Source organism: Panicum hallii, chromosome 2 (genome assembly GCF_002211085.1).
Source record: "Panicum hallii strain FIL2 chromosome 2, PHallii_v3.1, whole genome shotgun sequence".
Classification (NCBI taxonomy): Eukaryota; Viridiplantae; Streptophyta; class Magnoliopsida; order Poales; family Poaceae; genus Panicum; species Panicum hallii.
In genome coordinates this window covers 1,510,812-1,525,597 of record NC_038043.1, presented here as the reverse complement: position 1 = coordinate 1,525,597, position 14,786 = coordinate 1,510,812, and the positions used below count along the sequence as shown (strand labels likewise).

The 14,786-nt window shown below is 49.6% G+C and overlaps 1 protein-coding gene across 1 annotated transcript; it reads left to right on the top strand.

The window, feature by feature from the left end:
- The first annotated feature begins 1,183 nt into the window (after positions 1–1,183).
- LOC112880034 (proline-rich receptor-like protein kinase PERK4) lies at positions 1,184–3,574 on the top strand. Its single transcript, XM_025944489.1, has 8 exons — positions 1,184–1,411; positions 1,460–1,529; positions 1,648–2,100; positions 2,176–2,262; positions 2,357–2,427; positions 2,499–2,720; positions 2,831–2,992; positions 3,076–3,574. Exons 1-8 carry the CDS (start codon positions 1,184–1,186, stop codon positions 3,361–3,363), a joined length of 1,581 nt encoding a protein of 526 aa, XP_025800274.1. The 3' UTR covers positions 3,364–3,574.
- The last annotated feature ends 11,212 nt before the right edge of the window (positions 3,575–14,786 follow it).

Sequence of the window (14,786 nt, the reverse complement as noted above, 5' to 3'; positions counted from 1 at the left end):
GGTTTCAACGCGATATCCTCTTGGATGCTAGTCAGATTATTTTTGACTCAATACAGATGTCTCGAACCGAAAAAATGAACATGTTTAGCAATCATATCCTAAAAAATCTTGAAAGCCAACATGGAATGAAAATAGATGATACGTGGCTTGTCGTGCACGCACTTTGTTGTAGCCGTATTTGTTTTCAATATTAGTATATTATTAAAAGAAGATATAACAGAAAGACAAGAAACAAATAGGAGAGATTAGCTTCAGCTCATCCCACGCAATGTTCTGATTTATATGATCCAAGAATACTTGCATACAACCTATAACTTCATGAAGATATTTGAAAAGTTTTGAGCCAGGGCACCAAAAAACTCTGCAAGTAAAATAGTTCTCAATCCCAAGGGCCTATCTGCAAAATAGTGGCACTGCGCTGCAGGGATTCTTGCGGTTGGCACACGGCTGGTCAGCTTCCAACCGACGATTGCCGTTAGCGCTCCCCAGAAGTGCTAAGCCGTGGCCTGGGACAAAAATAGCACCTGCACACCCTGCCGAATCTCCACTGCAGTCTTGATGAGATGAGCATGAGATCCTCCATATTTGCCTTCGCCAGGGGACCAACAGTACCAGCTCACCAGTCACCAACGCCCGAAACGAACAGCTATCTTGTCCGCACGCCAGCCGCATGCGACACAGCACAGAAGAGAGGAGGGAGCCACCTGAATCATTCCTGCGAGGCCGTGCAAGAATAGCAAGCGTGGAGGTGGTGACCTGAGGCGTCCGGGGCCGCTGGTTGGCTGGCGGGCCGGCCTCGGGGAGGTCCCGATCCCAACCGAGGCCGCGCCGCTGCCGATCCCGTCGCCCCCCGCGCTGCTTCCTCCTCGCGACGGAGGGCCGAGCGCGAGCTTGCGACGGTGGCAGGCTCCGCCGATCCCGCCGGCGCCGAGGCCAGTTGCCTCGCCTTCGCCTTTGCCCCCACCTCATTGGTCATCTTTTCTGCACATCGATCAGATTTCGTTATGATGCAACCAACACGAAGAAAAACCATCGCTTTGTCGAATTTGATTGGCACACTTTCTGAGTGCAAGTTGCAATTCGTTCCTCTCTCATCGTCTGATTCTTCGAGCAGATTATCTGCAGCAGCAGAGAGAGGGATCACGAGGATCGCTCGCCGTTCTGAAATACTCCGATCCGCACCATGTCTTCCAATCGCGCGCCCTCGCCGGCGACAACCTCCCCGCCGCCGTCGACGTCCGCGGCACCAGCGCCGATGCTCCGTTTCTCCTCGCCGTCGCACGCCGCGAGGCGCCTGTCGACCCACGGCGGCAGCCGCAAGTCCCCTGCTTCGGGGCACGGGGCGGGGGGGCTCCCGCCGCAGGTCGTCGCCGCCGCCGTCGCGGCGGCGGTGATCCTCGCCGGCGTCCTCGTCGCCTGCTGCTGCTGCTGCTGCTGCTGCAGGAGCAGGAGGCGGAGGAAGGCGGCGCAGCAGCAGCAGCTGCCTCACAAGGGCATGATATTCTACGCGGACACCTCCGGCTTCAAAGGTGAGCGGCGCAAGCACAGAGCCGCCGCCGCCGCGCGCGCGCCATTGCTAATGCTAGGAGGCTCGAATCCCGTGCGCGCTGGTTCTTGACCGTTGCAATGACGGTGGCGTGCGCGCAGGGAACACCTCGGGGTACTACGCTCCCCCCGGCGGCGCGAGGCCGCAGTGGCAGAACCAGGTGGCCCCGGCGGCGGTCACGAGCTCGACCGGCGGGCTGTCGTCGCCCATGCCGCCGCCGCCGCTGCCGATGCCCGCGGGCCTGGACACGGCCGCGTTCAGCTACACAGAGCTGGCGGCGGCGACGGGCGGGTTCTCGGAGGCGAACCTGCTGGGGCAGGGCGGGTTCGGGTACGTGCACCGCGGCGTGCTCCCGGGCGGCAAGGAGGTGGCGGTGAAGCAGCTCAAGGCCGGGAGCGGGCAGGGCGAGCGCGAGTTCCAGGCGGAGGTGGACACCATCAGCCGCGTGCACCACCGCCACCTCGTCGCCCTCGTCGGGTACTGCATGGACGGCGCGCACCGGCTGCTCGTCTACGAGTTCGTGCCCAACCAAACCCTCGAGCACCACCTCCATGGTTTGTATTACCCGTCGCCGACTCGATCGACGACCAGGGCAAGAGCTAATTAATCTGACGGGGAGCTTGCTGCAGGGAAAGGGCGGCCGGTGATGGAGTGGACGATGCGGCTGCGCATCGCGGTCGGCGCCGCCAAGGGGCTCGCCTACCTGCATGAGGAATGTAAGAACAATTTCAGTCAAAATTCAGGAAATGCTTGCCCGTGAATGTTCAGTCGAGTTTGTGACATGAAAGTTTCTTGTTTGATAACATGAAGGCGATCCTCGGATCATCCATCGCGACATCAAGTCGGCCAACATTCTGCTGGACAACAACTTCGAGGCCATGGTAAGGCCATTGCACATTACATTTCTTCAGCAGTGAATTTTCAGGATTTTCTGACGATCTGCTGAGTTCAGGTTGCGGATTTCGGGTTGGCCAAGCTGTCCAGCGTGAACCACACGCACGTGTCGACGCGTGTCATGGGCACATTCGGGTACCTGGCGCCGGAGTACGCGTCCAGCGGGAAGCTGACGGAGAAGTCGGACGTCTTCTCCTACGGCGTGATGCTGCTGGAGCTGCTCACCGGCCGCCGCCCCGGCGACCGCTCGTCCTACGGCCAGGATGGCCTCGTCGACTGGGTAACTAAGCAATCAAACCTGGCCCCGCCCGGCCGACCGGCGGTGCTTTCCGGCCGGATGCTCCGAACCGTGCACGTCTTGCTGACACTGCTCGATCGTGCTCCACGCAGGCGAGGCAGGCCCTGCCGCGCGCCCTGACCGACGGCAACTACCACAACCTCGTCGACCCGAGGCTGGACGGCGACTTCGACATGACGGAGGCCGCGCGCCTCGTCGCCTGCGCCGCCGCCTCCGTCCGCCACGCCGCGCGCCGCCGCCCCAAGATGAGCCAGGTTTGATTGATCCCGGCCGTCCCTTGCCGACCGCACGCACGAGAAGGGAATTACTAACCTCGCCGGCTCGGAACCGTACGCAGATCGTGATGGCGCTGCAGGGGGAGATGCCGCTCGAGGAGCTCAACGACGGCGCGCGGGGGCACGGCGGCACGTCCAGCTCCGGCTCGGGATCGGGGTCGGAGTACGGGTCCGGGTCCGGATCCTACACGGCGCAGATGGAGCGCATCCGGAGGGCGGCGCTGCCCAGCCCGGAGTACAGCGCCGACTACCCAGGCTCCATCCCGGAGTACGGCCACCCGTCGCCGGCCAGCAGCGCCAGCCCCGCCGAGCGGGATGAACGCCGGCGCCATGGAGGTCCCCGCCGGTGACCGTGAAGGAGAAATCAAGATCGTGTGGTGTTATCTCGCTCGTGTGCAAAGTTCACATAATCACAACCAGCAGCAGCAGGGTCCTATGGATCCCTTTCTCCCGTCGGGTGTCTGCGCCATATGTGATTTGTTGCAACGTTTGCTGTTCTAACTCCAATGTCCAATGTACCGCTACTGTGACTCTGTGAGTTGGGTATGATTCCTATTTAGCATCTCCATTCCAACAATTTTTTCCTCCAAGGTAGATTCCATCTATTCGAATAATTTCCTAAACCGCTAGATGATATTTCACGAATATTCCGAGAGATCTTATTGTGGTCGGAGCGAAATATCTGACTAGGTTAGTTGGCAGACGTCGCTAGGTTTTCTTGAAACTCGTGGTGATAACGAGTCGCTAGGTTTTCTTGAAACTCGTGCGGCTTCACGGTTTTTTTCCTTACTTCATAGTCATATTTCTTGGCCCATCCGGCATTCAACTTCTTTTTAATATAGCAAGCAGCTCTCCTGCCGGTTCATTTCAGAAAGAAAGAGATGTTATTGACACAAGTTGCCTATGAAGCTACGCATCTTGAGTGATCCCAGTGCCTCCCTTTCCTATAACATCATTTTCGCCTTTCATGTCCAGGGTTCTATATATCTTTTGAACTCAGTAGTACTAAAAACTTGAGGAAGAGATAAAATACATGGAAAAAGACCAAGATGTGAAAGTGGGGGCCATGAGACATGACTGGAGCTCAAGCATTGGGGCTCCTGGCTGAGCATATAAAGGAGCTGGAGCATGGAGCAATCCATTTCAGTTAATCATAATAAAGCATCACATCCAATGCGTTTGCTATCTTCATTTATTCACTCGGACAACCAGTTCTCATCAAGCATCGCATGCAGTGCATTTATTTTTCTTCATTGTACTTGAACCTAACTAGTGTAATCATAATTATTTCTGAGAAATACTAAAGTTTGTATATGGATAGAGTTTTTTTGGCAAAAAATTGTAATGTTGATTTTGTCCCAAGAGAAAAAAATGGTATAGAAATTAAGTGTAACCATAACTATTTCTGAGAAATGATATAATTTATCTATGGATAGATGTTTTATGGCAAAAAATCTGTGAGATTTATGATGTTAATTTTGGTCCAAGAGAAAAATTCTTTGGCATAGAAGTTAAATGTCTTTAATACATAAACAAAATATTTCAAAAAAAAGGACCAGCATTTTTTGGGAAAACATTTTGAGACTTGCTATGTTCCTAGTTCTAAGAAAAATGCACTAACAATAAGAAAAATAAATGTGTCAAAAATTGTAGTACAGCTTTTAAAATTTTTATCTCTTTTTATCTGCAATGGAAACAACCAAAGATAGATGAATCCAATGTATTGGATTTCAATCCGGTGGTTAGAAAATCAATGTACTTTGTAGGTGAAATTATGTCAACAGATAAATAAGATATTGATGATATTAGATATTTAAAATGACAAGTAATGGTTGCAACTATTCACCCCATCTGATGAAGAAATAGAAGGCACAATTTTTTAGATCCGGTTTTTGAAATAATAATTTCATATAGTATTTGCTACATCCCGCCGGAGTCTAGAGTTTCTCCTCCCTTAGCCTGCTAGTAGCGACAGCTCCGTCGAGCAGGATGGCCGTCCTTGTCATGGAGGTTGCTGGCAATTTTGAAGCAGTACACAAAAGTGTGATTGCGTGCAAAATTCACAACTAGAATGTGTAATGTGTTCTTACTAAGCATGTCGGTTCGATTTGCAAGGGCGGGTGAATTGTCGACTTTTGATGCAACCTCAGTGTACATACATATAAAACAAGGGCATTAGACCACAATTTGGGATTCTTGAACTCTAAACATGCCAACTTATCTCGCTGTTGCCCTTGCCCCCTCGAAGGTCTCACTAAAAAGCTAGAATGCTTCCTCTGGTTGCTAATTCATGAAGTTCCAGCAAGACCTTTTGAACTACGGCCACTGTAATTCTTCAACTGGGAACATCGAGTATTCCTGACTATTTCAATAACGGGTCAAGAGACCATGGGCCATAGAGATTCAGCATGAACTCACGCATGTCAAGTGATCCCAGTGCCTCCTACTCCTATAGCACCATTATCAGCGTTTCCTGCCTAGGGCTATAAACAGTCAAGCTAGAATGCTTGTGGAAGAGAGAAATAATTACATGGGGGGAAGCCGGCATGAGAGAGTGGTTCATGAGTCATGACGACTATGGAGCTCAAATGTGGGACTCTCGGCTGGGCATATATAGGGGCTGCAGCCTGAAGCAAACCATTTCAATTAAGCATAATAAATTATGCATCAAATGCACCCAACGCATTTATTGTTCTTCATTTAGTTTACTCGGACAATCCCTTTCCATTAAGCATCAAATCCAATGCATTTAGTATTCCTCATATTTTGTTTGAACCTAATAATAAGTGTAATTAGAATTGTGTTTGAGAAACACTGTTTATCCATGGATAGACGTTTTGGCAAAAAAAATATTATATTTGTAATGCTTTGATCCAAGAGAAAAGTGTTACAGCATAGAAATTAAATGTCTCACGTACAAAGGTAAAATACTCCAAACAATTAGAACTGGCACATTTTTTGACAAAAAGTTGTTAGGCTTTGTATGTTCCAGTTCTAAAACATCATCCTAACGGTGAATTATTGTATAAATTTTTGGTGAACTGAATTCGTTGCTGAATTCGTTGCTGCTGCTTCCTCAGCCGCTGCCACAAGAGGCAGACCCTAATGGAGGCCAAACTGAGCTCCGGCCCCCGCTTGCTTTAGAAAATTTCTGAAGATGAGACTAGCATTTGGCCACCAAACTTAGAACTTTAGCTTAACTATTGCCTACCCTTAGAGCTTTGAACCTGCTTGATAGCAGACTAGTATTTAGCCCCCCTTTATTTTGCCTTGTGTTCCGCCACTGGCTGCCACGGCCAACACCCTCCTGCCTCAGGCCTAACGGATGGACGGGGACGAGCCCATGGAGGAGGAAGATTGTTGTACCCGATTGAGTAACTGACAGTGTGTTGCGTTGACCTCCAATTTTTCCAACCTACATCGCTGGTTATAATGTGCATGGTGAACATCCCTTGCCACTGTAATTCTCCAACTGGGAACGTCGAGTAATCCTGACAGAAGGAAGTTTTTCAATGCTAGGTCAAGAGACCATGTGCCATGTAGATTGACCTTGATACTACGCATCCCAAGTGATCCCAGTGCCTCGTACTCCTATAGCACCATTATCAGCGTTTCCTGTCCAGGGCTATAAACACTGCTGAAAGCTTGTGGAAGAGAGAAATAGTTACATGGGGAAAGCCGACATGAGAAAGTGGTTCATGAGTCATGACTGACTTTGGAGCTCAAATGTGGGACTCCCGGCTGCGCATATAAAGGGGCTGCAGCTTGAAGCAATCCATTTCATTAAGCATCATAAATTAAGCATCACATGCACCCAACACGTTGGTTGTTCTTCACTTAATTTTTATTACTCGGACAATCCATTTCCAGTAAGCATAAAATCCAATGCATTTATTATTCTTCATTTTATTTGAATTTAGTAAGTGCAAATTAATTGTGTTTGAGAAACATTGTTTATCCATGGAAAGATATCTTGGCAAAAAAAATATTTTTGTAACATTTCGGTCCAGGAGAAAAGTGTTCCGGCATAGAAATTAAATGTCCCAGGTACAGAGACAAAATATTCCAAATAATTAGAACTGACATATCTTTTGACAAAAATATGTCAGGCTTTATATGTTCCACAGTTCTAAGAATATTACCCCAACGATAAACTCTAGTATAATATTTTGGTGACCTGAATTCGTTGCTGCCGCTTCCTCAGCCGCTGCCGGTGCTGACACCCTCCTGCCTCGGGCCTCGCCGATGGACGGGGACGAGCCCATGGAGGAGGAAGATTGAAATGGACAGTGTGTCGTGTTGACCTCCATTTTTATTGTGAACTCATTCATCAAGCGGGCTCGCTCCGTTTCCATTTCCCGATAGATCATAACTGGGTGAAGGCCATACTTGCAGATTATTCTCCCGAAGGTCTGAAATGCACAGAGTTTTCTTTCGACCAGCAGGTTACTCCTGCCCCCAGTTTGGCGACAATATGAACCGAGATGATTCAGAGAAACAGCGCGTTGCATAAGATCGGCGGTGGCTCTACGCAGCCGGCTGATGCCTTCACCACGTACCTAAATACTTTGTTCATACCATTTATATATGCATTTCTTTTTCCTGCTACCAAAACAGTTCAAAATTCTCTAATACATTTCCGTGTCACCCATTTATAATCTACATTCCAAACTGCTCAGGAATATAATCGATATCGTAACAGTAGCTATATGGAAATATCCTGCCAAGAAAAGAATGAAGCAGTTTTGGAACCATAATAGCTTAGTTTGCTATAGTCCTCATACACCAAAGAGTGCCCAGCTAGACTCTAAGATGAGGGTGTACCCTTTCTCTAATGTGTTTGCTAATAAATGCTAATGATTTCCTTCTTGTAGGTTCGCTTTGTAGTTTTTACATATTAAGCTGGTGTTATCTTACTTGGTCGGGGTGGCACCTATCTAGGAGAAGTTGATTCAACATCGGTTGAGATGGTTTGGACACGTACAACGGAGGCCTCCCTAGGCGCCGGTGCGTAGTGGAGTTTTAAAGCGGGGCGATAATGTAAAGAGAGGTAGAGGTAACCTAGACTAACTTGGGATGAGACGGTTAAGAGAGACCTTAAGGAGTGGAATATCGCTAAGAAATTAGCTATAAATAGGAGCGCTTGGAGATTAGCAATTAACGTACCTGAATCGTGACCTTTGTTACTTTTTGTTTAACCCCTAACTCTTCCTTTGGCCTGTGCTCTTTTTGTGTTTCTTATTCTGTTTTCTGTGGGTTTCATCTCTAGCCTACCCCAACTTGCTTGGGACAAAAGGCTAAGTTATTGTTGTTGTTATATCTTACTTGATGATAACGTAACCACATAACAATGCAGGAACACAGATAGAGCCTGAATTAATGTAAGTTGTGCTTGATCAATGGCTGACGATCCCAGCAGCAAGCTCTATTTATTTTCATGTTTCTTCTGTTCTGCCTCAAGCTATAAGCACACTACTATCTACCTCTACTGATTATATTACTTGTGACGTTAAAAGGAAGAGAATAACGTGAGGCAAAGACAAAGGTGATGAAAAAGTGTCTCATGACTCTGGATCTCACACATGCAAGGGGAAGTCCCTTGCACCGTACCAGTGTGGAGCGCGCCAGCAGGATGCAAACGCGCACACAAGAGTTCTCCGGCGGATGGTGGACAATTCGTGAAGGTTGGGAGATCCGACCTGATCGATCTGCGACCTGCTTGTTCCAAAAAGAAGTGAGCCTCGCCGTCAAGCGCTCGGTCTTGCTTCTACAACTGCCGTGTGGTACGTAGCAGGCCTGAGTGGCAGCGACAGGTCGCCCCAAACATTGTCGCGCCACCTTGTTTGGTTCTTGGCGAACATAGATGAACCACCAGAGACACAATATAGCATCCAGTTTCACCATATTGGTCTCCAGGGGCTCACTCGTACCCTAGCTACAAATAGCATGTGTCGACAAAGTACGAGGGAAACGAATGGCCTAGCATGCCGAATGATCCCAGCGCCTCCCGTTCCCACTAGCTAGCTAGCTAGCACTGTTATCATGTTAGTTTCATGTCCTAGGTTACACACACACACACGCTACAAATTAACTAAGAACTTGCGAAATGGAGGAAACAACATGGGCAAAATTAAAGGACCAAACTGATGAGAAAGTGTCTAAGACTCTTGGAGCTAAAACGTGGGAGACTTGGTATGCGCATATATAGGAGCTGGAGCTTGTAGGGAATTAATCGATTTCAATTATGCATAACATCCAATATAATGCCTTTAATATTCTTCACTTTATTACCTAACTCTGTACTAGCCCCTCATAAGGTCATAAATAATTGTCGTCTAAGACAGCCAAAAGGTCACCAAGACAATACTTTACCCATATGCTAATGATAATAGAATATTTAAAGTGTACTCCCTCCACCCTAAGTAAGTTGATTTATATAAGGTTTAAGAAAATCTAGCATATATATTAGAGAGAAGACGTCGTTGCCCTCCGTTATGGGTTATGGATAGGTCACCGGTGAGTGTGAAGCGGCGCTTGCGTGTGTCAAGTGTGATCGTGTGCACACTCAACCGAGGTGTGGTTCCTCAGACTATCAACACATCAAACTTGTAACCAAATTCTACCAAACTTCAGACCCATAAAAAGTTCTCAAAATTTATTTATTTTTAAAGTAAAATGCATCCCAGATCCCTCAACTAGGTCTCCAAACTCTCAAAACATCCATTTAGATCCCTAAACCAGGGATCTATCCCGGATTTCAAACGCGCCACGCGAGCTCCCGACCCCAACGTTTGCATGCCACGTGGTGCCATGCTGATGGACATTTATAAAAAAACCCCTCTTAAGTTCTACGTTCTCCTATTTGCTCCTCCCTACATTTCCCTCCGTCCCCTTTCTCTCCCTCCCCATTTCGTCGAGCACGTCCCGGCCTCGGCCCCCTACGGCGAGGATAGCCAGCGGATGGACGCGCGGTACGGCTTGGCGCCGAGGTCCTCGCTGGCCAGCCTCCCTCCCCGGCTGCCGCGAAGCACGCCGGCGTCGCGGACCTGCACGCCGCGGCCACCTCGGGCGAGATCGACGCGTGGACCGGCGGCGTCGCGCCGGTCGACGATGTGCACCCCCCCCCCCCCCCCCCCCCCGAGCCGGCCTTCTTCTCCGGCGTCAGCGCCTCGAACCACCGCCGGAACGGGCGGAACATGGCCCGCGGCTGGGCTCGTGCTGCGCCGCGCTCGCGCACACGCTCGACGCCGGCAGCGGGGTCCGGCTGTACCTGCACCCGGACTCCAATGCCGACGTCGCGTGCCACCGGTGCGGGCACCGCGGGCTTAGCTCGAGCTACCGGAGCCACTGCAGGAGCTTCAGCGTCCACGTGGCGTGCGTCATGGACATGCTCGTCGAGAGCTGGCACGGCGTTGGCCGCCACAAGGGCGGCGGGGGCAGCGCGAGGATGTACGACGACGGGCTATGTGTATCTGTAAAGAGAGGGGAATGCAAAAGTCGACATGTTCAGACAAGCAACGCAAGTCTGCTGACAACTACCCTTAATATTAATATGCATGTTACAAATCAGTTGACGATTTGAGCAAAATATCTCAATGAAAAAAAAAGAGTAGGTAAAGAGCTTCATATTCGAACCTAACCTCTTTATAGATTATAGATGGAAACTAATGGTGGCATGTACTGGTGCACTTCACGAAAAATAGAGGGAAAATCCTCTTTACAAGAGCTTCATGCAATCCCAAAAACCATCAAATCCATTTCATCATCTGTTAATGATCACTCATCACAATCAAACCATGGTTCTTATTAGCCCATCCGGGTGTTCCAGGTCGACCTTCTGTTCGATCCTTTGTATGGCGTGCCAGTGGGAGGGGTCCTTGACCGCTCCCACTGGTACGGTCTTGGAAACCTTGTTGATGGTAGCCAGATATCGCCGCTCATCTCTTGCAAGTATCTTAGCAGCTTCCTACCGTGAACATGTTTGCAGTTCCCAGTGCCTCCGGTTCCTACATAGGAGTATATATATATGGCGTTTAATGACTTGCCACAGCACAGCTCATGCTCCTCCCTAATGTATTTCAATTCCTTTTCTTCTGCTCAAGGTTACTAGTGGAACACAAGAATATTGAAATGAGGCTGCCAAGGTTGTCTGTGCATATGTAGAGGAAAAGTGTTTCAACAAGAACGTCCACACTCACTACAATAAAACTACGTGTCCAGATTTACCAAAACGACCTGCAATTTAAAGCGGAGGAAGTACGTCTCATGGACTACTGTTGCTGACCGACCAATCAACCGGTGCTCGATCCTTAATTCTTTCTAAGTACATACCCTGACAAAAAAATATGATGAGTGACTGATCGGTTGGACAGGAGAGGCCGGTTCTGTCACGCGCCCATTGCCGATTTCTTTTTGAAAAGATGCATTCGCCGACCATGTGGGTTCTAGTTGGAGAGCAGTGCCCTTGCCCTGGGGATTTCTCAGCAGCTGCCTACCATGGACTTCTTCTATATTCCTGGTGCCTCCTAATCTTAATTTCGCTACCATGAGCTGAAGTACCTCAGCTCTCGAGCTCCAGGGTGCCTTCTTCATCTCATTTTTTACTAGTAAACAAAAGAATTTTGATGAGACGACGGCATATACGGTTGGGCGCGCATATAAACGGACCAGAATGCGTGGTCCGTTCTCCTGACACCTCTTACTCCCACTTTTGTCAAATAGAAACTATTATAAATATTCATGATTCATCGCTGAGAAAACCGATGGCTGTGTAGGAGTTGCCAACACTGAAGCCATCACGGGAGGCAGCCTTGCCGTGCAATGCATACAGGGCAACTTGGGCCGCAGGTGGATCGTAACCAGATAATGCCCCTCAGGTCTTGGAAGTATCTTAGCAGCTTCTTGCCATGACCATGTTTGCAGTTCCCAGTGCCTCTGGTTCCTACATATATATGTTCATCAACGACTTGTCACAGCTAGCTAGCTCATGCTCCTCCCTAGTGTAGTTAAGTTCATCGATTCCTTTTCTTCATTCTACTCGGATTCCTTTTCTTCGTGCTGCTGGCGGCACACGCTTCATCACTAGTACGCAAATCAATATATGTACTGCAAAGTGGAACAGAGCAATCATGGCGTCGAGAAGAGATGGCACATGTGCCAATCTCAACAGAGTACATGCAGGGACCCTAGTCAACTAATTTATGAGCCATTTCTTGCTGTGCTGAAAAGAGAAGGTCCAAAAACTCAGATAATTTCGTTTGACAGAATCTTTATCGATCTTCTAGTACAGATGAATGAAGGTGCCATCAATATACACAATTACAAGTCGGAGCGAAGAGAGAGAACATAGCCTTTCTACGCTCTCTCTGCCGGTAGGAAAACATGAACTGAATGAACCTTCCGGTAGCCCCAGATCTGTTACACACACGTGCATGCATGAGAAAGATTTATCAATCACATTTGCATGCACCCGTACGCGGGTTTCAGAACCAGCCGGGCGGCCCAAAAGATGGATTGCGTCCTCAGCCCTCTGCTCTGCTCTTGAGATTTACCATAGCACAAATCACCTCCCCTCTGCTCTTGAGATTTCAGCTCCTCTTTTGAATCTGGGCTCACAGTTTCAAGAATTTGCCGTTGATCTGATTCGGACATGTATATAGTATAAGGAATGGAGCAATCAACAAAATAGCTAATGCGAGACTAATGTGTTCGTTTCACCCCTCTAAAACCTGAAACATCTAAACTTTAGAGGTTCGGCACCGAACAGCCCTCTAATCCGGCCTCTAATAAGATTGCGATTCTTTAGAGGGACCGAGCCCTCTAAAATTTTTAGAGGTTTATAATGGGAAACGAACACACCCAAATGCAGTACAGAGTTCTCAACTGCCATCCTACTGTATATATTTCTGAATTTAATTCATGGCTTTGATTTTTCAGTTCCTGCTTCAGCAATCACAGCGGTGGTTGGTATTTCATTTACCGGCCATGGACAAGTATGCATGAAACCGTTTCAAACGGATGGTAAATGAGGCCTGCTCGATCTTCAGATCGATGCAACTCACTCCTACAAAATTGGAACCCATGGAAAATAATTGCAGTCTTGCACCACAAACACATAAGAGTCATAGACCGAGTCAGCATAGCACTCTGAACTCTGAAGCATCTGTGGAGCATCCAATGTTTTTTGTCCTCAACATCTGGCCATGGTCGTGGAATCGAAGCGTATGTATCTCGCAGCATTCCCCCCCCCCCCTTGCCTTGATGTGCACAAGATTGACGGAGCTACAGACTAGAGATGAACTGGAGGTCAGGCGTCTGAACAACTCTCTGCACCAGCAACATCTGACCTACGAATCCTGCAAGGAAACCACCCTACCACCACCATTGACGACATGCTGGAGAGTTGAGCTCGCCCATCCCACCCCGGTGGCGTTCATCCGCATCAGAAACCGCTCCGATCCACGCCATCGAGCTGGGGACGGGGACGGAACCCCGAAGGCGGTCGCGATCCTCCATTCGCCGGCCATGCCACAACACAAACGGAGCCCGGAGCCGGAGGTGTCTGACTTGGCATTCGGGGGCGCGGTCTCCACGCCACCGCGAATTCTAACTACTGCTACTTGTGTCACCGGAGTCGCCGAGGGGTACGCCGGCGACCTGTCGAGCCGAGGGCGAGGCGAGCGCGCGAGGAAGAAGGAAAAGAAGGCCAGAAAGAAAAGGACCAAGGATCCTCGCTTCCCACTGCGCCGTAAATCTGAGCCGCAGATGCCCGATCCGACGCCTCCCAGACTATCCAGGGTGGACGGTATTTCATTTACCGTCCACCCCGGACGGTATGTCAAGGACCGTCCGCCCCAGGCCTCCTGGGGTGGGTCGGGCTGCCACTCGCGGACTCGCCGCCGCCGCCCGCCGGCTGACATCGTCGGCGCAACCACGCCCTCCTTCCCTCCGCCTGGAGATCCCCAATCCTTCGGCGAACGTGCCGCTGCATGAGCGCTCGTGTCGTGCGGTCGTCTGCTTGCTGGGCTTCGGAGTTGGGGCCTCTCGCTCGCCACCGCCGACCGCACCATGCCGCCGGTGCCGTCAGATGATCGCCGCGCGCAAGCTGTCCTCGTGCAGAAGTCCGGCCGGCGTGTTCACTTGGTGCTCCCTGTCCGGCCTACGAGGCTAGAGGACGACGACCTCGCCGTGGACTTGTGCCGGCCGGATCGATCAGGGGCTGAGCCGAACGCCATGCATCGCGCGTCTCCGGTCATGAGCCATGAAAGCTCAAGAGTCAAGACTGCAAGTGAAGGCTTTTCTGCGTATGGAACTATGGATTACTTGAGCTCCCTGACGAGCTAGCGTTACGGTTACAGAACTTTGAAGGCAGCGATGCTTAGTACAGCTTGATAATGGCGATGCTCAGTTTCGACTTTCGAGCAACAGTACAGAAAGAACATCGCATCCCCATCTGGCATCGGCCCATCCATTCACATGGAACCCGCAGGGACAGAACATCCTCCTGAAGCCTGCTCTTTACAAGCGACCTGTGCCTACAAATTGGGACAAAAATGAAAAGAAAAAAAAAGCAACAGAAGTGAAAAAATGAAAACAAAAAGCGACCTGTGTCTTTGCTTTCCCACTGAACTAAACCGGAGATGGCAGCAGCTTTGGAAAACTGGTTGCAGTTATTGTAGTTCTCTTTTTCTTCTTTCCCCTCTTTTTTTGCTTTTGTTGTACTTAAAACCTTGTTGCTCTTTATTTGAATAAATCTCAGTAGGGGCATGCCCCT

Bases quoted from the DNA above. Each gene is read 5' to 3' on its own strand.
- LOC112880034 (XM_025944489.1), top strand. From the start codon at position 1,184: ATGTCTTCCAATCGCGCGCCCTCGCCGGCGACAACCTCCCCGCCGCCG. The intron at 1,412-1,459 runs GTCGCCTGCTGC...AGGAGGCGGAGG, and splicing joins TGATCCTCGCCGGCGTCCTC to AAGGCGGCGCAGCAGCAGCA. The intron at 2,263-2,356 runs GTAAGAACAATT...GATAACATGAAG, and splicing joins CGCCTACCTGCATGAGGAAT to GCGATCCTCGGATCATCCAT.